Source organism: Oreochromis aureus, linkage group 7 (genome assembly GCF_013358895.1).
Source record: "Oreochromis aureus strain Israel breed Guangdong linkage group 7, ZZ_aureus, whole genome shotgun sequence".
In the NCBI taxonomy this organism is placed as follows: Eukaryota; Metazoa; Chordata; class Actinopteri; order Cichliformes; family Cichlidae; genus Oreochromis; species Oreochromis aureus.
In genome coordinates this window covers 56,783,897-56,810,627 of record NC_052948.1, presented here as the reverse complement: position 1 = coordinate 56,810,627, position 26,731 = coordinate 56,783,897, and the positions used below count along the sequence as shown (strand labels likewise).

Here is a 26,731-nt window from a genome sequence, read left to right as displayed (position 1 = left end):
AAACTCCATTTTAACTGGAAGAAACATCTGGCAGAACTAGGCTCAGGAAGGGGCAGCAATTTGTCAAAATAGGTTGGGGGTGAGGGGACAACCCAGTATCACGGCAAAGCGTGTAATAGACACGCCGGTCCACTGTGTCCATTTCACGCTTTGCCTCTCCAAAGCTTGAAGTTGCAGTACCAGCAGGGGGAGATGTTTAAAGGTAAGAAGTCGCTAGTGAGCAAAGTAGGTATGAAGTGCAGGTTCCTTAAGATTTCCAGATTTCCCTCTGCAGGTACTGCAACTTCTGCATGCGTGTCCATTTCACACTTTGGAGGCAGAATACTTTATCTCTGAGGAAATTATTTGGTCACAGTTGCTCCAAGACAGCAACTACAGAACGTAACTAAACTAAATTCAATATGAAAATATATTAAAAAATTACAAAATATAACGAAGTGGTTCTAATAGATACCAATAGCTCTAATTATAAATATCCCAGTTTATTACACAAATTAAATATATCTGGTTGACATTGAGGTGCCCCTTCTTATCATACTGTACTTTATTTTCTCTGTAAAGGATGTTTAAACTGTAGGGTATGTAACTACTGCAGTGTGTACTGTGCATTAAATGGAGGAGGTTTACAGAGATATCCACATGATTCCTATGTCGTCCAGTGGTGCACTAATCTCAGTCTCTCACTGAGTATGCTCCTGTGACTGGCCAGCACATCATGAAGTGGTTGGGAGGAATTGTCCAGCATTGTCCTTATCTTGGACAGCGTTCACCTCCCTGATACCACCTTAAGGAAGTCCAGCTCCGTCCCCACAGTCTGCAACCCTCAACTGGCTTCCCCAGCATGCAACAGCATAGAGGATGGCACTGGCCACAACAGACTCATAGAAAATCCTGAACATTGTCTGACAGATGTTAAAAGACGTCAGCTGCTTCACAAAATAGAGAGGACTCTGGCCCTTCATGCAGTGTCCAGGGGTGTTTTTAACTCAGTCCAGTTTATTATCAGTGTGTACTCCAAGGTAGTTATAGTCCTCCGCAATGTCCACATCGACCACCTGGATTGAAACAGGGGTCACAGGTTTCCTGGTCCTCCTAATCTCCACAATACATTCCTTGGTCTTTGTCACGTTGAGCTGCAGATGATTCTGCTCGCACCAGTGAACCACAACCCAGTACTCTGTCTTATCACCCTCACCGATGCATCCAACCACTGCAGAGTCATCAGAAAACTTCTGAAGATTGCAGGGCTCTGTTCAGAGACTGAAGTCTCGGGTGTAGAGGGAGAATAATAAAGAGGAGAGGACAGTCCCTTGTGGTCCCCCAAAGTTGCTGATCACCTTGTGAGACACACAATGCTGAAAGTGTACATATTGTGATTTTCCTGTCAGGTAATCAACAATCCAGGACATGAGAGAGGCATCTACCTCCATCGCTTTCAGGCTTGATGGTATTGAATGCACTGGAAAAATTAAAAAAACATGATCCTCACAGTGCTAGATGGACGTAGACATGATTGAACAGGTAGATGATGGTTTCCTTAACTCCAAAGCACTGCTGGTAAGTGAACCGAAGGGGGTCCAGATGTTGCCTGAGCTGAAAACGTTTATAGTATGGAGAAAGAGCAACAGAAACAGACTGCATGCTGCTTCGTTCATATGTCTGCAATAACAGTGGAATGTTTCCATGGTAAAATAAGAACACAGACACAAAATAATTTTACACAAAAGAATTGTTTTATTTGTACTTCTATTGGCCTTATTATACTGTAAATCACTGTGTTACACTGGTCCTGAAAAGGGCTATGTTATAAAGAAAACTGTATCATCACCATATAATAAAGCTAGTATGTTACAAATATGGGATGTAGAACAATTTTAATTTAGGAACTATTCTCTAAAGCATTTTCAAAACCCCTGACATGACAGTCCATAAAATAACATCCGTAATATGGTAAGCATTAGTGTTTCTTACACAGTAAGGATGTCGCCATTTAACCATGAAATTAAAAATAAAATATTGAGTCATTAATGCACATATGACAATATCATAGTTGTAGTAAATAGTTGTACAAAAGATCCATATAAACAGAAAAAGTAACTAATGAACAACAGACACAAAAAGCCAAACAACACAGCGTTCCTCTAAATCCAAAAACAATTTGCATAAAACTAAATCCTCAGTTGAGGAATTATAGCCAAAGACGCTTGGTTTAAAGAAGTACTCTGACTGAGCCTTCTTCCTTTAATGTTTATATTATTCCTCGTACTGGAAGGTTCACCATCACTTGTCTGATCCTGCATGTAACATTTGATCTGTGATTTTTTTTTTAAATAATGATTGAAAAGACTGATGTTTACCAACATATATGTTTTTATTATAACTATATTCTGTTGGTTAGAAACAAAGCGTTGATTCTGTTGGGATTTCTTTGACCTTTTTCCCATATTGTTTTCATCTTCTTACACAGCCACAAACACTGAAACAGTGTTCATCTGTCATAAATTAGAGTTACCTGTTAATGATTTATGGTAATATATACAAGCTGATTTTTAATCTTGTGTGGGGATTTCAGTATTCCAAACTTTGGTTCCATATATCTTGTTTATAATGTAAAATCTCTGATGAACATGTTGTAAAAAGATTATAAAGCTCTGATATGATGGCTTTTTATTGTTTTTGTACAGTTTCAGTGAAAGTCTCATCAGCTCCATGTATATGTATTTTGACTTTAAATGCATACATAAAACAAAGTTCCAGATGAATCTGACTGATAGTATTATTGCTGTAATTATTATTACCGTTACTGTTATTATTATGATAGATATTGCAACTTTTTTGTTACCATAGCAATCATGAAATAGAAATCTGATATTGCAACAGTCCAGTTGTATATAATACAGAAACTATCTTGCACTGAAATGCAAAAAGGCAACATGAAATACACCTGATAACCCACAAGTGATTATGTCTTACTGGATTCAAGTTGGTCTTGAAGTCAATTTATGACTATCCCTCTATAGTAGTGGCCACTTGGTATATGATCAAAACTAATTGTAACATTTGTAACATACAACAAGCTACGAGGACTGCATGAACAGCATACTCTGCTTGTGGCTGAGGCATTTTAGACTTAGTGCAGACAGCTGTAAGTAGGAAATACTGGCAGACTCTGTCTGCTCATTCAGGTATATCTTTTTGCCAAACAGTGGAACTGCTTCATCTGTTTTGATGCTGCAGACCAACACTGATCATTCACTGTGAATGTCATGAAAGACAAAATAAATTAGAGATGGTTTTATTTTTCTTTGTGTGGGATTGTAGAAATACCAAATATTCTTTAAAAAAAAAATAAAAACATAAAAAGTTGAATTTTGCATATTATGTCCCCTTTTAATACATGGATTTAAAAAGCATTTTGGCATGATCTTGTTTACCATGCAATGCTTAAAAGAGAGCCTATTCTGCAAATTTCCAGCTTTACTTTTATTTTTCTACAAACCGCTAGGACAGGTAGGGGGCGGTTCTGTATTCACGTCTGTGTGCACCAGATGATCACATTATGAATACCCACTCTCACTGACATCATACAGAGCCAAAACCAGAGCTCATGTGAAACTCTGGCCATGTTTAAATAAATAAATTCAATTGTGTGAACATCGAAGACTATAACAGCACTGAAACAAAATAGGTCCCCTTTGACTTTTTAGGATTGATATCTTTTTAGGTTGAACATTACTCTTCCTCGTCAAAAATGCCTAGATTATTCACAATGCAAGACAACTGCTGACAGATGTGTGGGAGACTGTAATGTGCTTATTAACTGTACATTATATAAAAGATGGATGCACCGACAGGTTAGAAAAGTTCAGCCAATGCAGAAGAGTCTTGATGTGTAATACCCCACCCAACCATCTCTGGGTTTAATAGAAACCCATTCAAAAACATCAGCATGTTCCCTTAAATACTTTATATTATAATTTCAGTATTATGGGAAATAAGTTATTAGACTACTCCTGATCCTGACTCCTGATCAGGACACTGATTATATTAAGCCTGATTAAGCAGCTATTAAACCTCAAAGAGCAGTGTGTTTCTCCAGTCAGCATTTCAGTTTCACTCACTGTATAATCTGACCATTGTAGGAAAACCCCACATTCAGAATTAGTATTATTAGTATTGGTATTATATTACCAGCAGCTGTTCCAGCTGTTTGTCAGTCCACAAGTACAGTACAAACAATCAGTGAATAAACTACTTAATTCATTGAGGGCATACATGGAGTATTTCAAGTAAAACTAACCTAACCCTAAGCCTGTGATCTAAAGATAACAAAGTGCAAGCTACTCCCTATTGCCTAACAAGACTCACTTGGCTAATGACTGCACTTTATCAAATGGCAAAAACATCATGCTGTCATTCATCTAATGTATTCTCTGTGACCAGAGTTTAAAGAATTGGGTGAAATATTGACACTGAAGAATTTTTCATCTCAACCCCTAAAAACATGGCATCGGTGAGGGATCACTGCCATCTAAATAAAGATATAAAGGGACAGAGATGCTGTGGGAGAGGGGAGTCACAGTTCCTGTTCATGCATCTGCTGCTGCATCTTCTGGAGCATCTGCTGCATCCTCCTCAGCTACAGACACACCAGATAAACACAAGACAGAGACAAGGGAGCAAGAGGAGCATGAAAGACAGCTTACATAATAACACATATGGGTCATCAATTCACATCAGTGTCTTGGTTATATAACACCTACTGTAATGTATTATTCAGCATCTGAGGTATATCACAGAGTCACAGAGTCATGTTTTTGACACTCACTTCTTCATCTTTCGTCTTGATAAGCTTCTCAGTCTCAATATCTGGTGTAGATAGTGGCAGAATCGGGTTGGGGCTCTCCACACGCTTATCTGCATTCATCTTACTGTAACAGGACACATAAACACGAGGGATGAGAACAACAAGCTGCCGGCTTCCATTTGTTTCACAGTCATCCATCACAGTGAACACTGGATATTTTTGTCACCAAGACAGGAAAATGAGCTAACTTGTTTTTCTGTCTCACAAAGGAAGCACAAAGTGTTAAAGCCTTTACTAACAGGATTGTTAGCTGGTAATAACTTCATTTGAATTATTATGATGGTAAATTCAAATGCAAACAGAAACCAAGGCTACAAAGTAAAATTGATGAGATAACAAGTCAAACTTTTGACTTAGTAATAAAGTCACATAATTTGGCTACGCAACTAATGACACAAAATTATGAGATTAAAAATAAATGTTATGTTATTAAGTAAAAATGTATACTCACATTTGGAATATACATATATATACTGACTGCTCAATAAAACTTTAAAAAATTACAAGAAAATCATGGTCTTAAGAAGAGTAATGTAATGACATGAACTTTTTGTCACATACTTTTTGAATATGTCAAAGTTCTACTAATCGCCCTGGTTTTGTTCTCCATATCTCAGTTTTACTCATAATTAACCTTTTATTGTGACCATGTGTAGGTTTTGTCATGTTCACACCTCGTCATGTTCTGGATGCACTGTGCCCTGTAGTTCTCATAGTGACAGTCACTGGTGATGTCCTTCAGGTCGTGCATGTGAGTTCTTATCAGCATGGTTCTCAGCTTCACAAAGTCGCAGTGAGACGGGTTCTCCACTGCACGCAAGAAAGGATGAACGTGAGGGTGAATCCAGACAGACTGTTGGCCAATCAGAATTGGGAAAGACAGCCGCACAGCTACAACCTCCAGTTTAGAGCTGCTTACCCTCCACAATGCCCCAGGGGTAGACCCTCCCTCTCACTCTATGACCTCGAGCCTCTACCACAGTGTTGCTACCAATCACAGCAAATGGAGTGCTCTCCTGCATCACAAGCAGCAGCCACAGAGGAAAGATTCAGATTCCTAATGTCAGAGTGAAAGTACAAATACTACTGTTTTATTTAGCGGTACTTCATTCCAAATAAGTGTTTTGAATTTTATGTTTTTATTCAGCTAGAAGTAAGATTGTATTGAAGCAGGGGTTAGTTACAGCTATCATCTGAAAACAGAAAACCATAAGGAAGGAATATGTCTGTGAAGGTTCTCAGTCATCCAGGTCATTGTAGTCTAAGGAGCTTGGAAAGAAAAGTGTCTGAACTTCTTTGAGTTGCTTGAAGACGTTTCACCTCTCATCCGAGAAGCTTCTTCAGTTCTAAGGGTCAATGATGGAGAGTCCCAGATTTAAACCCAGTGGGAGTTTCCCCCCAAAGAGGGACAAAGGACCCCTGATGATCCTCTACCTAATCACATGAGCCAAGGTGTGAAAGTGGGTGTGGGTCCCAATCAGCCAGGGTTTCGGGTGAGCTCATTGTGAAACCTGGCCCCACCCTATCATGTGATTTCCTGAGGTCAGATGGCCTAGGATGTGAGTGGGCGTTAAAGCGTCTGGGAAGGGATCTCAAAACTGGATTATAGATGGCAGACAGTTGGTGTCGTAAACCACCACCTCTGTTCAAAGATGGTCACTCACAGTGGACATAGATGGCCTCTTTCACTCCTCTTTCAAACCATCTGTCCTCTCTGTCCAAAATGTGAACGTTGGCATCCTCAAAACAGTGACCTTTGTCCTTTAGATGCAGATGAACTGCTGAGTCTTGTCCCGTGGAGGTGGCTCTTCTATGTTGTGCCATGCGCTTGAGAAGTGGCTGTTTGGTCTCTCCGATGTAGAGGTCTGGGCATTCCTCGCTGCACTGTACAGCATACACCACGTTGTTAAGTCTGTGTTTAGGAGTTTTGTCTTTCGGGTGAACCAGTTTCTGTCTGAGTGTGTTGCTGGGTCTGAAGTACACTGGGATGTCGTGTTTGGAGAAAACTCTCCTGAGTTTCTTTGATACACCAGCTACATAGGGGATGACAATGTTGTTGCGTCTGTCTTTCTTATCCTCCCTCGCTGGTGTCTGATCTTCTTTTCTGTGCATCTTTGCTGACTTTATAAACGCCCAATTAGGATAGCCACATGTTTTCAGTGCTTCCTTTACATGTGTGTGTTCCTTATTTTTCCCTTCAGGCTTAGAGGGAACATGTTCTGCCCGGTGGTGTAGGGTCCTAATTACTCCAAGTTTGTGTTCCAGAGGGTGATGGGAGTCAAAGAGGAGGTACTGGTCCGTGTGTGTGGGCTTCCGGTAAACTTCAATGTTGAGGTTGCCATTCTCTTCAATGTGCACAGCGCAGTCCAGGAAAGGCAAGCAGTTGTCCTTTGTGTCTTCCCTGGTGAACTTGATGTTTTTATCCACGGCGTTAATGTGCGCAGTGAAGGATTCCACTTCTTGTGTTTTGATTTTGACCCAGGTGTCGTCCACATATCTGTACCAGTGGCTGGGTACTCTCCCTTTAAAAGAGCCAAGAGCCTTTCTTTCCACTTCCTCCATGTAAAGGTTGGCTACAATAGGTGACACGGGGGAGCCCATGGTGCAGCCATGTTTTTGTCTGTAGAAGCCATCGTTGTATTTGAAGTATGTTGTGGTGAGGCAGAGGTCTAACAGTGTGCAGATCTGATTGGGTGTGAAGTTGGTCCTGTCTTCCAAGGAGCTGTCTTCTTGTAGTCGTTTCCTGACAGTCTCCACTGCCTCCGTAGTGGGTATGCAAGTGAAGAGGGAGACTACATCAAAGGACACCATGGTTTCATCTGGGTCCAGGGTAAGTTTCTGGACCTTGTCGGTGAAGTCGGTGGAGTCCTTGATGTGATGTGGGGTGTTCCCCACAAGAGGTGCTAGGACGGTAGCAAGGTGTTTCGAGATGTTGTAAGTGGCTGAGTTTATGCTACTGACAATGGGTCTGAGTGGGACACCTTCCTTGTGGATCTTAGGAAGTCCGTAAATGCAGGGTATGGCATCCCCTGGGTAAAGGCGGTGATATGTAAGGCGGTCAATGATTTTGTCCCTTTCAAGGTCTTGAAGGCCAGCTATAACTTTCTTTTTGTAGCTGCTTGTGGGGTCTCGCTTTAAGGCTTCATATGTATTGTTGTCACTGAGGAGAGTAGTGATCTTTGTGTGGTAATCCGTTGCCCACAGTTGCCCACAGTGATAGGGTGGGGCCAGGTTTCACAATGAGCTCACCCGAAACCCGGGCTGATTGGGACCCACACCCACTTTCACACCTTGGCTCATGTGATTAGGTAGAGGATCATCAGGGGTCCTTTGTCCCTCTTTGGGGGGAAACTCCCACTGGGTTTAAATCTGGGAATCTCCACCATTGACCCTTAGAACTGAAGAAGCTTCTTGGATGAGAGGTGAAACGTCTTCAAGCAACTCAAAGAAGTCCAGACACTTTTCTTTCCAAGCTCCTTAGACCATAAGGAAGGAAATTAAAGACCATGTTTTGGACATATTCAATGTGAATCCTGCTCACCTTCAGCTCTTTATCTTGCTGCTTGAACTCTTCATCTTCATCCGAGTCACAGTGAGGGAACTGATAGATCTTTATCCCATATTTATCGATCTCTTCCCTCACCTGGAAGAAAAAACACATAAGAGATGTCATGGATAGCAGCAGAACCACACACATACATACTCCCACAGAATGAGAAAATTTAGCAGGAAGTCAGTGCCCTTCTGTACTGTATATGAAGGCTTTAGAGAGATGTATGAATCATCCAGTGCTAAAAGAGCTTAAAAAGATTTGCATGTCATCACAGAACTGGACCACAATTTAGGCTTCAAAAATGAGAAAAAATGGATCCTTTATTTTATATTTTTTTGTTATGTATTAGAAAAAAAATAAATAAAAATAAATCACCAAAAACAAAAAGATTTGTCCAGCTCAGACATCAAAGGTACACTTTTTATGAGACAATGTAGCTGTTGTGTGCTATGCTTGGAGCACCCAATACCAATAAAAAAGTAAATTTGAAAAATTTTGTTTAAGAAATTGTTGATTATTTTGTTATGTAGATTATATATATCTTCATATCGAATACTCTTTCTTTGAGTAATTTTGTATTCAGGGCCACAGAAATGTTGTTTAATAGTATTTTATATGTTTTTAACATTGTAATATTTGTTTAATTCCTATGCTTACAATGTCATAACGCAATGCTAGCACTAGGGTAAAAAATTTTGTGTTGTTTCAAAAAGATGCTAGCTGTGGACTGTCACATAAATAAAGGAAGTAAATGTTCAAATGAATTTGTATTCTTTTGATAATGTGGGTAACAGGGTTGCATTGATTGAGTGACACTCAGAATAATCAGAAGAGATGAGAAAAACACAAAATATGTCAAAGTGGAGCCCATCAGGTTAACACAGAGCTCAATCATGTCACTTCCTTTCTGCTATGTATTTAATGTCTACTTTATGTCTGTTTATTTAACATTTATGTGTGTTTTTCTTGAGTTTTTGGTTGATATTTGGTCTCCAATTACAGTGCCATAATACTAGCAAAAGCATCTCCTAGTGAAAATGCAATGTGAATGCTGAAACTGTGAAGATTTTGCCTGAAAGGTTTAAAAATATTTGAAACATTCAAAGCTCAACTTTCAGAATAAGCTTATTTGCATAAGATTGCCAACATATCAGCCAGCTTAAGTGAAAACAAAAAAACAAAAAGAAACAAAAGTACCAAAAACTGAAAATGTGCTAAAAAAAAAAAAAATACACAAAGTAATCTTAATTTGTAGTCTAAGGAAGACTACAATGACCTGGATGACTGAGAACCTTCACAGACATCATCTTAATTTGCTTAAATTTGTGTAAAAGAAAGAGAAAGACATTTTTCCACCCTCTTAGAGCAGGTGATGTCATCATGAAGTGGAGGAAAAAATTTCATTAGCTCAATTTTCATGTTTGTAAAGTTTATTCATGGATGTGGAAGGGATTACTATTGCAAAAATAAGTAATTAGATTACTGTTACTTTCCCGTAAGCAAGCTGTGTCACTGCGTTACTAAACCATGATTTTGTTTGTGAGAGTGTCTCATGACAATGACGTAAGCGACGTTCATGGTAACATATGTGTGCAGATCAACAATGGATAATATATAGAGTGCGGGAGAGAGTACGATCATGCAGCTTTTAAAGCTTAAGTGCTGACATTACTTTGAGTTTGACTCCGTAAAAGTCACAAAAACATTAGCGTCTGCTGTTCACTGTGTGGGAAGAAAACTTCTTTTTACAGTGAAAAAAACCCCCTAAACTTCTAAGCAAGTACCGAGCACGCTGCCACGGGAATGTGAAATTCGGATTTCCTCCCACTGACATGACCGCTGCAGCACCAGGCAAACCTCCACCAGCCCCATTACTGCTAAACAGGTGAAAATAGATTTAAGAGCGACAGGACTCAGTGCCGCTGAGTCTTTGATTTCATTTATTTACTACTGTGTTTTACTTGCATCTATTTGAAAGATGCAAGTAAAACACAAAACATTATTTTATTTTATGTGCTGGAATATGCAGAAAATAGGTTTAAATGTTAAACAAATTTCTTCAAGTCAAAGACTGTTGCATATAATTTAATTTTTGCTTGATACAATGTGCATAAGGTTAAAGGATTAAAACTAATAAAACAAGTTTTAAAAAGAGACTTTTTCATTTGATTACATTTTATACGATGGATTATTCAGAAAAAGAAGAATTGGACTGAAAGGTCTATTGCTTTATTACCTATTCAGGTTGTGTATCATGTTTTCAATTTTTTTACAGTAGGTAATGACATCATGCAGTGGTGGGGAAAATGCCATGAAAAATTAAACTCTTAAAACTTAAACTGTAACTGTTTGAAAACTGTAAAAAAAATACAACAAAAATGAGGAATACATTAATACTCGTTTAGAGTTTAAATTTTGTGCTGAACTAGTTAAGTTTCAAGTTAGGGTGGATTTAAAGAGGATTTAAAGATTTCTCCATTAATTTGTCTGTAACATAAAGTATACACAAGTAGTTAAGTGCTAAAAAGGGTCTCAGTAGTGTGAATGCTTGAACACCATTCACATTAATAAATAATAAAGATTTGAATAATAATAATGTAAATGATTAAACAGCATTCACATTAATAATAAAGGTTTGGATCTCAATAATGTGAATTTTTAAACAGCATTGACATTAATTTGGGACTTTTCATTTATTTTACAGTGAAAATACTTCAGCATAAATTCACTTTTTATTTTCCACATATAAAGCTGTCATAATTGCAGTGAAATCATGTGTCTTTATGATCTTACCCTTTCTTTGAGTTTCTTTATCTCAAAGGGAGTGAGGCAGTCAGCTTTAGCGATGAGAGGAACCACATTAACTTTATCCTGTAGGGCCTTCATGAACTCTATATCAACAGGATGAAGCCTGCAGGAAGATACGAACTTCCCTGAATCTGTGTATGATACAAGTGTGCATATGTGTGTATAAGAAAATATATATATATTACCCATGTCCGAATGGGGGTATGAAGTAGAGGCAGCAGTGCACTCTGTTGTCCTGGATGTTCTTCCTGTTGAGTCCGCTCTCATCTCTGAAGTACTGTTCAAACTGCTGGTCGATATAATCTGTAATGGGCCTCCAGCTAGAAAATAATGGCATATTTGCATATTTACATGTTTTGTTAAAAAACCCATCTACTTTTCTAAGGAGTCATTTTGATCTAGAAGGTGGTTTGCTTAGCTTACAATAATAGCAAGTTTGTGTCTGTCCGAGCTAGCTTATTCAGTTCATTCACTCAAACATGGTCCAAAGCAGATAATCTGACCTTATGAAAGGAGAGTCTAAGTGGATTTAATCAGGAGGTGATATTACAATGGCTCTACATAAGCCATATATTGACATTAGTGCAAATCATGAGAGGACCACATTTTCAATTGTGGACACATGTTCTCACTGTTCAGTTCAACTAAGTTACTAAACATCTCTCGGTGGTATGGAACAAGGGAAGATAATTCCTGTATGGTTGCAGTCTCTTGCAGACACTTTTTGATGAAGATTAAAATACAAAAAGTAGGACAAAAACACAGTTCAAAGGTGGTTTAAAGGCATAACATGTCCACGCTGAAAGGTTTTAGCCAGGTCTGTGGTGCTTTTTCAAATTCTTCACTCTGTATTTAGTGGTGAGTCAAACAAAATTCCATCACCGATACAAATTTTGGTGACAATAATTTAGATACAGCCAGAGAGTGTAACATTGCATTCATAGTGATATGCTGAAATACCGATTACATATACATATACATTTTTTTAATTAAACTTCTAAAACATTTTTTTTGAATATACAGGTATTAACAGTCGCTTTATGTATGACCATGTTTGGTCAAAGTTTCATTCAGATTGTTCAGATGGTTCATTCAGAGACAGGGAAGATCATTTTTGTAAGAAGGGTTTTCAAAAAATTTCTATGAAATTCTAGCAGTTTATTAAATTGTTACTTACCACTAATCAGAAGATACAGTCTGTGGATTGTACCTGTACAGTTTATAGGTACAGCCTGCTGACCAAGCTCTCCAATCTTAGTTAATAACTCCACCCTCTTGTTCAAATATTATCATTTCAATATCATTCCAAAAAACTAACATGGGCACAGCCAAAACTTTAACACTAGGCTTGACGATTAATCCACACCCAGTGGGTTACATCCAGTCCATGAAACATACAAAATAAGAATGGCGTCATCTGCAAACTACAGAGCCCAGACCTTACAAATAAAAAAAAGTGATCAGATCTGTACTACAATTTCCTACATCTTTGCTCTTACATCTTTGCAAGCTTTATGAAATTCAGCTAGGTCGTTTTTACATAATCTTACTGGCAGACAAGCAGAGAACAAAACAAATAGAAATCATTAATACTTTCAATTCCTTAACAGTAAAAGAAAAGCTAAATGTTGGAAATAGAGTATAAGGATGGTACATCAGTGTCAGATAGTGTCAAATGTACTGTCAAATGTACTCACTCTACACCTATGACTGCACAGCCACTAACAACTCCAACATCATTGTGAAGTTCGCGGACGACACTACAGTGGTGGGTCTTATCACCAACGGTGATGAGACGGCCTACAGGGAGGAGGTCAGCACCCTGATCCACTGGTGTCAAGACAACCATCTCACCCTCAATGTCGCAAAGACAAAGGAGTTGATAGTGGACTTCCGGAGATGCAGAGAAGTACACACCCCCATCACCATCGACGGCGCTGCTGTGGAGAGAGTGAGCAGCTTCCGCTTCCTTGGTGTACATCTGGCTGAGGATCTTACGTGGTCAGGACACATAAACAAAACAGTGAAGAAGGCGCAGCAGCGCCTCTTCTTTCTCAGGAGACTGAAAAGATTTGGCATGAGCCCCCGCATCCTCAGGACCTTCTATTGCTGTGCCATTGAGAGCATCCTCACTGGATGCATCACCACTTGGTATGGCAACAGCACCGCTTACAACCGCAAAGCTCTCCAGAGAGTAGTGCGGTGCTCTGAACGGATAATTGAGGTGAGCTTCCTCCTCCAAGACATCTACAGGAAGCGGTGCCTGAGGAAAGCGGGAGGATCATCAAGGACTCCAGTCACCCCAGCCATAAACTCTTCAGACTACTTCCATCGGGAAGGAGGTTCTGCAGTATCCGGTCCCGAACCAGCAGACTGAGAGACAGCTTTTTCCACCAGGCCATCAGACTGCTGAACACGTCATAGACACCTCACCTTCACTACTTGAACTTCAACATTATGCACTCCACACTGTACATTAATGCCACTGTTTTGCACATGTCCAACTACCAACCTCTGTATATTTTATATATTTTATTTTATTGTTTACTCTATTTAATTTGTAAAATATGTATACATACACACACACACACACACACACACACACACACACACACACATAGAAAAACATATTTAGTATACACATCCAGTAATGCATATACTCTTATATATTGTACATATATTTATTACTTTCAGATTTAGCCATTCTTATATTTTGCTTGTTTTGATTTGATTTGATTTGATTTGATTTGATTTGATTTGAAATGTAGCGGCCATATAGTGGCCAAATGGATGTGAATGGGTGAATGAGGCATGTTGTATAAAGCGCTTTGAGTGGTCAAGTGTAGTAGAAAAACGTGATATAAAAATCAGTCCATTTACCATTTACCAAAGCAGTACAAGAACTACACTGTCGTTAATATAAGTGGGTGAGGTGAAAAGGCAGGCTCAGATGATTAGTATGTAAGGGTTTCTAAGTAAAGTCCACTTTACTTAGAGAAATATGAGTGCTTCTTCCATTTGATGTTTATCACCATGCTGATTTTGTTGGGTACAAACTCAACCCTTACCATGCCGTGTTGTTGACAGCATCTCCAAATCCTGGGGTGTCCACAATAGTAAGTTTCAACTTCACCCCCTTTTCCTCAATGTCCACAGTGTGCTTTGTAATTTCCACTGTCTGACTGATGCGCTCTTCAGGGCAGAACAGCAAACAGATATGGATATTAAACCAGAGAGTTATACAATGACTCTGTAGTCACTGTATAACTGATGAAAGAAACAAGAAGAATGGTGTGAAGACGTCTAATAGATTAGTCACTCACCTTCAGCGTTGAGCAGCTTTCTGTCTTTATGAAGATCAGTGAGGAAGAGGCTGTTCACCAGAGTGGATTTACCTAGGCCAGACTCACCTGTAGGATACATACTGATCAGTACATCAGTGTAACAGGCTCACTGTAACATAGAAACTAATTTTATTCTCAGTTAAAGCAAGGCAGTAAGAGGAAGACATATTTTGCTTATTGCAGTGCCCACTAGCTGTCAAACACACAGGTTTGGTGTCATTACATGTATTTGGTAACTTTTGCTTCATGTTAGATCAGCTGTAATTTCAAACTTGTCTTATTAATTAGTGAGGCTCGGATGAAGATTATCTGGGCCAATTCTTGTGAAGACTGAAATTTCTGTTGCTTGAATCTGCGATTTGACATGTTTACGGCAACTCTTTTTGCAGCTCATCTAAAGGCAAATAGTCTCACACACCAAAACAAATCCCTAGCCTAATGAGAACACACGCATGATCTTTCTCTTAGAATTTAGGTATGAACAAAGTCAATAGCACAAAGCAAATATAAAAACCAGCAGAAAGACGCTTTAAAGTGATCACTACGGTGATTCCACCTTAGAAACATGAACAGGTAGAAACAGAGAATGCAGCCTGACTGCTCATCAGTTTGTTGTTACCTTTTGAAGTTCACAGTCTGGTTGCTGGGCTGGGGTCAGCATTCCCTCAGCTTTTCATCAGCCTGCACCACTATTTCCCGCCTTCAGCACAAAACTGAACTCAGTTGATTGTAGTGCATGTACAAGTAGAATCAATAAGCGGGCTCGATAGGCAAGCAGACTAGCAATTCCAAGAAATTGAACTACTGGGTACTGGTTCTCTACCACAGCTGGTTCTCAATTTCCATCCCATTTTTTGGTGTGTGTCTGCACATTGCCAAAGTGATAGTTAAATCACACAAGCATATCAAGCATATAATTGAAGTGCAATCTCTCAGCCTTAACTCAAGGGCTTTAGCAAAAGATTTGTATTAATTAACTTTTCTGTTTTATTACTCAGTTACTTGCCATTAAATATCAGGTATCATCAAGGGGTTGCAGCCATATAGTTTATGGATGCAGCTGGCTATTGAAGTTTGCTAGCATTAGCTGATAACCTAAAAATGCAAAAGCCATCTTTTATTTGCAGTCTGTGCGATACACACATTGAGCATTGATTTCTCAACTGATCAGGTAATCTCCAAAGCTATTCCTTAACAGGCAATATCAATTTCCCTCTGTCTTTATAATAACAGGACTGTGGGTCAGATATCCATGAATCTGTTCATCAATCCATCCATCAACACCTACTCTATAAGGCCCCCAGGAGGCATTCTCATTAGATGCCTGAAGCACCTTGCCTATTTCCTTTCAATGTGGAGGAGTAGCAGCTTCTCTGTCTAATGCTGAGCAAATATACTTTTTGATGTTTTCGACTGCTTGTAGTCATAATCTCATTCTTTCTACTCTTCACCACCCTGAGCTTGTGACCATAAGTTAGGGTAAGAATGTAGATTGATCACCACAACAGACTGCAGAAAATACACCAATCCATCTGTCAGTCTTCAATCCACATTACCGCACTCATGAACAAGACCCTGAGAAAATCCTCCCCTTGGAACAGCAACTCATCCCCAACCGAGAGGGAGCTTTCCACCTTTTTCCAGTTTAGAACGATGGTTTTACGCTTGGAGGTGCTACTTCTCATTCCAGCGGTTCACACTCAGCTGCAAGTCTCTCAAGTGCAAGTTGAGGTCATGGTTCAATGAAGCCAACGGAACTACATCATCTCCAATAAGTCGAGATGATATATTAAGACCACAAAACCCAACATCCTCTACCTGTTGACTGCACCTAAAAAAATGATGAACAGAACTGGTGACAGAAGACACTCTTGGTGGAGTCCAGTACCAGTGGGAATGAGTCTGACTTATTGCTAGCAATAAAAAACAAGCTGTTACTACACCAAGCTCCCACAACAATGTGCATGATACCTCACATGAACTTTGATGGCTGTGAGTTCTGGCCCTGATATATTGATGGACATATTCTGAAATACCCACATATATACTAACTAGTCAAATTTTTAAATAAAATGCGACAAACTACTGTTAACCTTTTGCCTATAATATGTAGCTTGTTAGATGGCAATTCATATTTAAACAGGCTGTGCAGAAAGTGTAATGGGAAAGTTTGATATAATGACATCCTGTCTTGGTTTGACACTTTTGGTACATGACAAAGTTGTGTCCTTTTAAACCTCATACCTGCCACCAAGAGTGTGAAGTCAAAGCCTTTTTTCACTGACTTCCTGTGCAACTGGTTGGGCAGCGTGGCAAAACCAACATATTCTTTTTCCTGGAAACAACCACACAGATAGAAAACAGAGCAGCAGTGGTTAACCCAGAAACTTTAGTCGACAAAGAACCACCTGTGTACACCAACACAGTGGATTTCAACTCAAACAATCAAGATGTGATTGAAGTGCAGATTTTCAGCTTTAATTTAAAGGCTTAAACATCTTTCTATGGCAATAATGAGTACAATATGCTTTATGTCTTAAAGATATGCCTATAGTTTAAAAAGTCGGTATATGTCATCTAGCTTCATAGAAAGATAAAGTTGGGTATCATTTGCATAGCAACAAATATGCATGCTATGCCTTTTACTGATACTTCCTTAGGGAAGCATGTATACAGCAAAACAGAAATGGCCCCAGCATAGAACCCTGTGGAACTCCATGACTAACATCTGTGTGTGAATAAGATCCCCCATTTACATGAACAAACTGTAGCTTGTTTTATTATACGTGCAAAATCTCCAAGTATTCATAATACAGTATAGCAGGCAGTTGTTTCACAACAGGAGGGGGTGGAGAGAGTGTACAGTGAGTGCAGAGGCATACACGTGTATCTGGAAAGATGGGGGAAAAAGGAACAAGAACCTTCAAACAGAGGCTTGAAAGAGACAGATGTCTCTGATACGAACTCAGTAGCAGGTCAAATATAAATCCAGGCTATCCAATCATACATTAGATTTTCTCCAAATGTTTTCATCTGAGGATATTGCAAGCTTTTAATATCAAATCTTATACACAGTGCATTAGCTGTGTTACTGAGTAGAGGCGGCTCTGAAGTTGGAGAGTGTTTTTTATGTGTGTGTGTGTGCCTGCGTGTTACTGCTTTGCTTGCATATTGACAGTTTGTCTGTGAATGTGTTTGTAAGTCACACCCACACACACATCATAAAATACAGAGATGCAGACTGCTGCGTCTGTGTTGGCTGCTCTGACTCAGCCTCAGCGTTGCGGTCCAACATGGCACCACAACAGAAAACAGTGAAGCAGGATGAAGGCAAAAAAAAATCAATTATTAACCACTCGTGGGATTTTAGAAATATATATCTGAAAATAAAGAGTGAAGAGTGGCTGCTGTATGTAAGAGCTGTCAGAATATCTTTTTGTGAAAATAGTGTTGTGGCGGGGTGTTGATCAGCTGCAGGGGAGGGGTGTAGCGGCAGTTCAGGAGGCTGGTCAACATACACCTGGCAGTAATTGTGGGATTTCATGACTCCTATTTCAGTAGATGCTGGGACCTGGAGAGGGGTGCTGAGCCGTAAGCAGGAAGCAGTAACAGAGACAGGATGATACGCCAGACACTGTCGGCCTGTGAAAATCACTGTACTTGTGTGCATAGTGTAAATAAACTTGTCATCATTGCAACTCTTTGGCTGAGTATAAGGTTGTTATGCCACAAAAATGTTCCCTCGGTTGTCTCTGATTTTCAATCCCTAAATCTCTGAAAAGCATTCATTTACCTAAATGAAATGCTACTCCAAAGAGACTAACATAAAGTGATAAGAAACATTTTTGGAGTTGAATTCATTTGGTTATGTTATGAAATTTTCATCCAAATCATCTATGTTAAATATTTTTCAGCTTTGAACAGCTTGTTACAAAAAACACACATCTTCTGACTAACGATATATTCTGCTCAAAATAGCTCTATACTTTCATGCTTGGACACTAAAAAATGAACTTTGCATGATTCCTAAGTCATAGAAGTTGTTCTTTATCTCATACTGAGTTCATCCTCCAGATGCTCCATGCTGTAATCCTTTAAGCTCATTTCCTTTCATTGACTGTGTGTTAGAAAAAGAAGGTTTGCACAATATAGGATGATTTTTCCAAGTTCCAAGATCGGGCTGGATATCCCTAATATGGTCATCTCAGTCACACAGCTCTGGATGAGCACAGAAGCTAGACCCACATGCTGTCAAAACTTATCTATACAAGGGGCACTCTGAACAAAGGTGGCTTAAAGGGGAAGAAACTGAAATAACTTTTCAATTCACTACCACCATAGTTAGCTGAAATAATTAACTAATCCAGTTGTACAGGATGTTTTCTAAGCAGAAATGGCAAAACCTTTGTAATTCTAGCTTCTTAGTTCAATTCAATTCAATTCAATTTTATTTATATAGCGCCAAATCACAACAAAAGTCGCCTCAAGGCGCTTTATATTGTACAGTAGATAGCACAATAATAAATACAGAGAAAAACCCAACAATCATATGACTCCCTATGAGCAAGCACTTTGGCGACAGTGGGAAGGAAAAACTCCCTTTTAACAGGAAGAAACCTCCGGCAGAACCAGGCTCAGGGAGGGGCGTACTGCAAGTAGTGCAAGGGTTTTTTTTTCTGTTTCACATCACTCAGGATTAACTTGGGATCTTTAAGACTTGGAAAAGCCCAAGATGTGGAGATGTCACTGGACTAAACAGACTGACTCATTACTGAAAATTTTTAATTTTTATTAAAAACATTGACAGCCCTGCCAATGAAAGAAAGAAAAAGGCCCAAATACTGAGAAGCTGGACTCAATGAGATGATGATCAGACCAGCATAAAAGACCAAAAGTGTTCACAGAGCTGTCCAGCAGAGCCATGCTTACAGATGTGTGCAGATGTTACAAACTGCACACATCTCCCTGGCAAGACTGTCCTATGTTATTTATGTTATTTTTCCCCACCCTGTGAAAAAACTCTGGAGGCACCCATGCGGAAGTGGGGTCTCTGTTACTGCTGACCTGTAATATGCAGCATCGTTGCTGCATATGCCACTGATCTTTAAGACAGGAAGAAGCGTCAGGATCACCGTCGGCAGGAAATACTACAGCATTTCACCCGTGCAGGTGCTACGCAGAATAGGGCTTTTATATATACATGTACATATATATATATATATGTACACACACACACACACAGTGCCTCTTACCTCTCCATCATCTGAGACGTGAAGCCAAATTCCATCAGACATGAGGCAGGGATGGCAGGAGGAGAGAATCCGAGCAAACACACGTTAAAACGCTCACGCGCTTCATGGAGGCACCACTAAGCAGCCTTGCTGAGAAAGCTTACCTGTCTGGGGCGCGCGGCTCTTGTACCTGCTGTTGGCAGTCATGCTGGACACAGCTGGTGGAAAATGCGTCCGGAGTGAATGAGAGAGGCGGTCTGAGCCGGAGCTCAGTGGGCGGAGGGCTTCAGCACGAGCTCTGACATGTGCAGAAGTAAAAAATCATAAGACATAAAATAGATAAAAACCCTCTGTCGTCGTGTGCTACTCTCTCTCCCGCAGGCTTGCAGCATATTTATTGTGTAGAGAAAAAAATGGATTGCAGTTCACGTGAAACCCCAGGGGGAGGCGTCATAACCCCATTATTGCGCAAAGAACGTCAGGTTCTATGTCATCTGTCCCCCATTCCACTGTCCTTTGTCCCCTTGACCCACATTTTGAGATGATGTGCCCCTGCTTAATAATAGACACGTCCGGCAGGGTAGGCTGCCTTCGTGGGTCAATGCAGGTAAAAAGATCAGCCTGCTCTGCTGTGCCCACAGGCGACTCACAGTCACGTGACACTGGCTACATATTTCGGCCAGTGTGATAAATGAGTACAGAAAATGCAGCTCCAGTAAACAATGGATTACTGGAGCTGCAACAAACTCAGGTATCACGTGACAGTTAAAAAGGGAGAGGGGGATGATGGGATGAAATGCATTTATGCTCTCAGAAAGACTGTGCTGCTTTCAAAGAATGATTGTCACTTTGTTGGTGAGTCAGTGTGATATCAGGTTACTTTGCATCTTTCACTTGGAGGAGTGTGAATGTGCATATTGAACAGGTATGAACAAAATACAAACCTATGCCTCCTAAATGCGGTGGCTCCCAGCCCAGGGATTTAGGCTTTCAAAGGGTCAAACCTATCACTGCAAGGTTGACCAGCTGGAGACAAAGCTAACAAAAAAATCCAAGTGTGGAGTAATTTATTATGGGGTTGTTTTTTTAATGAAATACTGGGAATTTCAGTTAAGTGAAAAATGACTACCACTGTAGTAAAAATATATGTTTAACTTTATGCTTTCTTTAACTTCATTTTTAGCACTCATCATCTACTGTGCCAGGGGTGTCTGAATATTATTTAAATGACTGGGGATTACCATTTTGACCTTAAGGTCAGAGATGCAACATAATAACCTAGAGCTCAGTGATTTAATCCCTGTTTGAAGAAAATACCGTGAAAACACCATTACAGAGCCCAGCCCCCCCTAAGATCTCTGATAAGTTTGCTACTGAACACAGAAACTGTATTAATGTTTAGTGAAATTTAAATACATTTTATATTAAATTCATTTTTTTTGTTTAACACAGTCATTTAATTATATTTTAATGGCATTTTCATATAAAATGCTAAGTGGAATGAGTATGCTGTTGTTCTATATGGCAGTTATTTACATTGATTTTATTATATTAATTGAATCAGTTCCAAAAAAGCACTGCTGAACTGCTCGCATGGCTTATAGGGTGCTGCCTAAAGTGACTGTCAGGTGTCACAGCTATACTTACTGAGAGAAAAATAACACAAAAACAATAACAAAAAATCCAGATAAATGCATTTTCATGAGCATCTCAGGGGGGATTTTGTCCCACACCTCTTTGCAGATCCTCTCCAGCTCATTAGTGTTTCATGGTTGATGTTTGGCAACTTGAACTCTCAGCTCCCTCCACACAGAAGTGTGTGCAATGTGTGCAAAACTTGTGGTCAACTACAAGACACATCTGACCTCTGTGATTGCCAACAAAGGGCTTGCCACCAAGTACTAAAGCACGTTTTGCAAATCAAATACTTATTTCATTCATGAAAATGCAAATGAATTTGTTCTGTCTCTCACTGTTCAGATAAACCTACTACTGAAATTATAGACTGATTACAAAATCAGCAGGTGTTCAAATAATGTTTTTCCCTGACGGAACATTTATATATAAGTTATGACCAAAGTTCATTTTGTTTTTTCCCTTTTCTTTTTTGTGCTGGTGGAACATATATGTACTGTAGATATGTAGCTTTCTGAGCATATGAGTGCATATACGTGTTTCCTCCTTACAGACGGAAGTACAGTCCAAGGTCACACGGTGACTTTAGGAAACAGGCTAATGCAGGAAGGCTGGAGCATAGCTCAGTACAATGGCTGATCACACATGTTTTCTGTTGATTCCTCTGATGCTGCTGAGCGCACCGCTTTGCGGGAGGAAGTACTTATTGTTCTGAACAAGTATTTTCCCCTCTCTCTGGCAGGTGGACAATGGTATCAGTAGAGAGTAGGGGAGAGATAGCCGCAAGAAGCAAACAGTTTTATTTGTTCCTTGTAAATGACGCAGGAATACCAAGAACATTTTTTTATTAAGATTTACGGTCAGCATGTTGGGGCTCATACAGAAATTAGCTTTGTTTCTTGCTCACTCTAAAGGAACTATGTGGGTCAAAATACCATGATTAACCACTGATAATAACAGTAGCAGACTAATTTTTAATTTGTCACACCAATGTTTAATCTTTCAAGATTAGATATGAATGAAAACCTGAGGACAAGATGCAGAGAGACACAGAAGTAGGAGAAAAGAGAATGAATAGAAAGAGAAACAAAGATGAAAATGGGAGAAATGGTTTGTTTTTTCTGTAATCGCTCATGGTGCTCCACAGAGACAGGAAATGGTGCTGTTACACATAGGAAATGACCTGATGAGATAGATAAAGGCTCCGGAAATCAAAACAAATCTTGGCAGATACAGCTGAAGGGGCACAGCTCACAGAAACATCTGAAGCCACTTCCATAGTATGATTCACGGTCCACATAGGGAAGAATAGAATCAAATAGAACAGAAAAGTCCTTTATTATCCCTCATTGGAGAAATTAAGGTGTTCCAGCAGCAAATTAACAGGCAGATAGAGCATGCAATTTTACACAAAAATAAAGAATATAAAAATAAAAAGTAAGTTATAAGAGACTGTAGAGTAAGGGAAATTTTTTAAATGTACAAAATGTTCTGTGTATTTGTGGTTAAAAGAACAGACTGTTAGCAGAAAATGGAAAAACTGTGCAAATAACACTTTTTGCATAAAATGAGTATTACAATTGTTCAAAGCTTCTTTGTTTTCATTGTTAAAAGAGTAAAAATTTGTTAAAGTTTGTAAATGCTCAAAGAACTAAGCTGAGTCTCACTCAGGACAGAAAAAAAGAGAGACCCATCCATCCACCGTGACCTCCTTTTGCTGTGGCTTCCTCCTACACATTTGATTGTGGAAGGGTCAAAAGAAGAGATTAATACTGACAACTGACTTAATTTTTTAAACATAAAGTTGAGGCCTCACACTCTAGAGGTGGAAATCACCAGACAACCCACAACACAACGTTATCACAATACTTCACTTATGATACAATATTATTGTAATATATTGTCAAAAATCTCTGGGCAACCATTTAGTCATGTTGCAATAGGCCACAAAATGTGAAAAAAAATCAGCAGGATGTTGCTGTCCTAATTTTTCCTTGTGTGAAGGGGGGGGTAGGTATGTGTCAGTGTACATGCGTATGTGTGCGTGTGTGTGTGTTCTGTGCTCAACCAAGAGAAAGTGTCCCTTCACCTGGTTAAGCAAAAGTCAACAATCTTCGATCAACGCGGGTGGCGTTGAATGAAGGAGAAGAAAGTCACAACAGTCTTATTATTTAAGGGAGAATTTCTTATTCCCGCCAGCTTTTGCCTTGAGCATCCAGCTGGCACCAGGGGGGCTGCGTGAGATGAAGATGGTAGTTGTTTTGGTTAGTGCGAACAAACTGCTTCCAATTTTACAGTAGGTCTAATGTCCGTCACTGGTCACCAGGTCTCTCAATTCCCGTTGTTCTTCTTCAAGATCTTATCTTGAAGAGTTCTGAAGAGTTCTGGCTGATGCGACCGCCTCCGTCAAGAGCCAAGAGAAGAAGAATATTTGGTGTCCATCTATTAATACATAATTCCCACTGGAAATATTGTGACTATGCAGTATTTTTCCCACGCCCCATTATCCTGCCACTCCAACAATATTTGTCCCTGTCCCTGACATGAAGGAACATGTCATGAGGCAGCAGCCTAAGCAGAGAAGCCCAGACCTCCCTGTCCCAGCCACCTGCCTGCCAGGCCAGCTGTGAGATAGAATCTCTCCAGCGTGTCCTGGGTCTGCCTTGGGGCCTCCTCCCAGTGGGACATGCCCGGAACACCTCACCCAGGAGGCATCCTGGTCAGATGCCTGAACTACCTCAACTGACTCCTTTTGATGTGGAAGAGCAGCGGCTCTACTCTGAGCCCCTCCCGGATGGCCAAACTCATCACCCTATATCTGAGGGAAAAGCCAGCCACCCTTTGGGAAAAAAAAAGCTCATTTCTGCCACTTGTTTCTACAATCTCCTTCTTTTGGTCACTACCCACAGCTCGTGACCATAGTTGAGGATAGGGACGTAGATCAGCTTGTAAATCAAGAGCTTAACTTTTACACTCAGCTCTCTCTTCACCATGACGGACCGGTACAGCGTCCGCATCAACATGCAGCCACAGCACCAATCCATCTGTCGATCCCTCGCTCCTCTCTCCCCTCAGTCTTGAACAAGACCCCAAGATAGTTAAACTCCTGCACTTGGGGCAGTAACTTTTCAATATTGTAAAAATTGAAAATATTATGTCGGGGTTTTGGAGCCAAAAGAGCCAAAATGCAGAGTCAAACATAATATTGCAGAGTAATTCACTAATAAAATACTAGAACTGACTCACAGTTCACAGACTAAAAACAGAAATATTTTTAGTGAGTCCGATAATTTAATTATAAATGCTCCAAAGGAAACAAACAGTACAAATGCTGTGAAAGAGTACCTGGCTGGCTGAAAACATGTTTCCTGTTGGAGCCAGCTTAAAGTGTCTCCAAACGTGCTACTTTGCTGTTTGACCTGGGTCCATGTTTGGACTAAAAGTGTTCAGGCCAAATTTAATACTTAACGTACTTAAGGCGTGTACTGATGTATTTTCTTGGTTTGTTTAATTAATTTTTTAATACCACCATTCTGGCTAGGTGACCCTTAATTATGAAATCTAAAATCTCAGTTGGATTTACCAAATAAAATAAAAGTTATATGGTTCTGTGTCATTTGAACCAGTGTTTTGAGTTTTGTGTGTTTTGGTGTCTTAGGCGTATTAGTAGTCTTTAGTTTGTTCTGTTTGGAGGTTCTTAAGTTCCCTGTTTGGTTCCTTGTCCATTTAGGTTCTCCACCGTCCTCTGTGTCCCTCTGTGTGTGTTTGTGTTTATGTGCGTGTGTGTGGGCTTGTGTCTTGTTTCTCTGTTCTGTCCCCATGTTCCCCCTACTTGTGTTCATTTCATGTCTCCCCAGCCTGTCATGTCTCTCTCCCTCTCTCTGGTGTCCCCTCTCGGTCCCTTTCTCTCGTACCCCTGTTTGCCTCCCTGTTTATCCCTGGTGTGGTGTCTTGCCTGTGAGTCTTAGGTCTGCGCCTCGGTGTTTCTTGTTTTATTTTGACAGTCTTGTGTTCCATGTCCAGTGTATTTCAGTGTTGTTTCCCTCTGTCTTGTTAGCTAGATCATGTTCAGCTGTGTTCCCTCCAGTGGTTTGTCCCCTCGTTTGCCTCGTGTGTATTTATCTCTCCATCTCCCTCTGTCCTGCATTGTGATCGCCCTCATTCATGGCTGTGTGTTTCTGTGTGTTAGTTTAGATTTCGGTATTGCCAGTTTAGGTTAGTTTTGTATTTCTATGACATCCCAGCAATAAAAGCTGTGTCTTGAGTTCAAGTCCTGTCTGCGAGTCTGCATTTGGGTCCGATTCTGCCTGCTCCACACACAGTTCATGACAATAATAATATATAAACAGACTGTTTTGCAACCAGAATAGTCTGTGAAAACTCAATGAAAACAAATTAATTACGTCATGGAAACATTCATAATTATTTTCTTGAATATTCTTATTCTATACTGTTATATTTATAATAAAATCTTTCGACTTTGTACTGCTGGTTTAGTAAAAAAAAATACAGCATCTTGGGGTATGAAAATTATGAGCAGATTTCAAACAATTTTCTGCTATGAAAACATAAAGAAGCTGAAGAAAACAATAAAATCATCCGTGGCTGCAGCCTTGTTATGGTATTTGTAGTGTGTGGTGGTGTCATAATGAGAATACAGATGTACAGAGCTGAATTCGTACAGGATGAGTGTGCTGTGAGCTAAATGAATGTGTCATATCCACCTTTTGTTAAAACAAGTAGAACCAGAGGATGAAAAGATTCAGAAGTCATGATAAACCCAGTAGTGCAGAACATCTGTGTCTTATCAGGGCAGGTTGGTGACTTTCCAGTGCTGGGATTTCCTCCAGTGTGAGTCACCAGCTTGTTAAATCTGTGACTAAACTAATTAAAGTCATTATTATGGAAGCTGTACTCCCTTGGGTCATATGTGGAGTAGTTTATCACAAGAGCAACAGCATTAGTAATTTCAGCCAATTGACATTGAAAATGTTTTTTTAAGAGGGACCTGCCCAAGAGGGAAGGAGAAATTAACGATAGCACTAGTTCTATAAAGATATTTTAAGTAGAAAGGACTGGATTGCTTATTATGTAGATAAAATAATGCAGTCATTAAGCTACTTGCAAAACAAGCAATTTCTTTATTTTATATATAACCCCTTTGTAAATCCTGTTCACTGAAGTCTATTTATCAAAATAAGTAAAGCGATTCTCATTTTAAAAAAACAAAACACCTGGACCCTAGGCATTATGGTCAGGGACCATTAAAAAAAATGGCGATCCAGGATCACTG

General features: G+C 39.7%; 1 protein-coding gene across 1 annotated transcript; it reads right to left on the bottom strand.

Moving 5' to 3' along the window:
* Positions 1-1,753: 1,753 nt before the first annotated feature.
* Positions 1,754-20,237, bottom strand: sept5b (septin 5b). Its single transcript, XM_031751338.2, has 12 exons — positions 19,968-20,237; positions 19,825-19,835; positions 16,817-16,907; positions 14,552-14,638; positions 14,297-14,420; positions 11,414-11,548; positions 11,214-11,331; positions 8,409-8,510; positions 5,787-5,883; positions 5,542-5,677; positions 4,829-4,931; positions 1,754-4,639 (listed from the first exon to the last, which is right to left on the bottom strand). Exons 1-12 carry the CDS (start codon positions 20,008-20,010, stop codon positions 4,577-4,579), a joined length of 1,110 nt encoding a protein of 369 aa, XP_031607198.1. The 5' UTR covers positions 20,011-20,237; the 3' UTR covers positions 1,754-4,576.
* Between the last annotated feature and the right edge of the window lie 6,494 nt (positions 20,238-26,731).

Excerpts from the sequence above, each read along its gene's own strand:
- sept5b (XM_031751338.2), bottom strand. The coding sequence starts at position 20,010 with ATGACTGCCAACAGCAGGTACAAGAGCCGCGCGCCCCAGACAG. Across the intron at positions 14,639-16,816 it reads CTTCACACTCTTGGTGGCAG|GTGAGTCTGGCCTAGGTAAA; the intron begins GTATGAGGTTTA and ends TGTATCCTACAG. Across the intron at positions 4,932-5,541 it reads TGCATCCAGAACATGACGAG|TAAGATGAATGCAGATAAGC; the intron begins GTGTGAACATGA and ends GTCCTGTTACAG.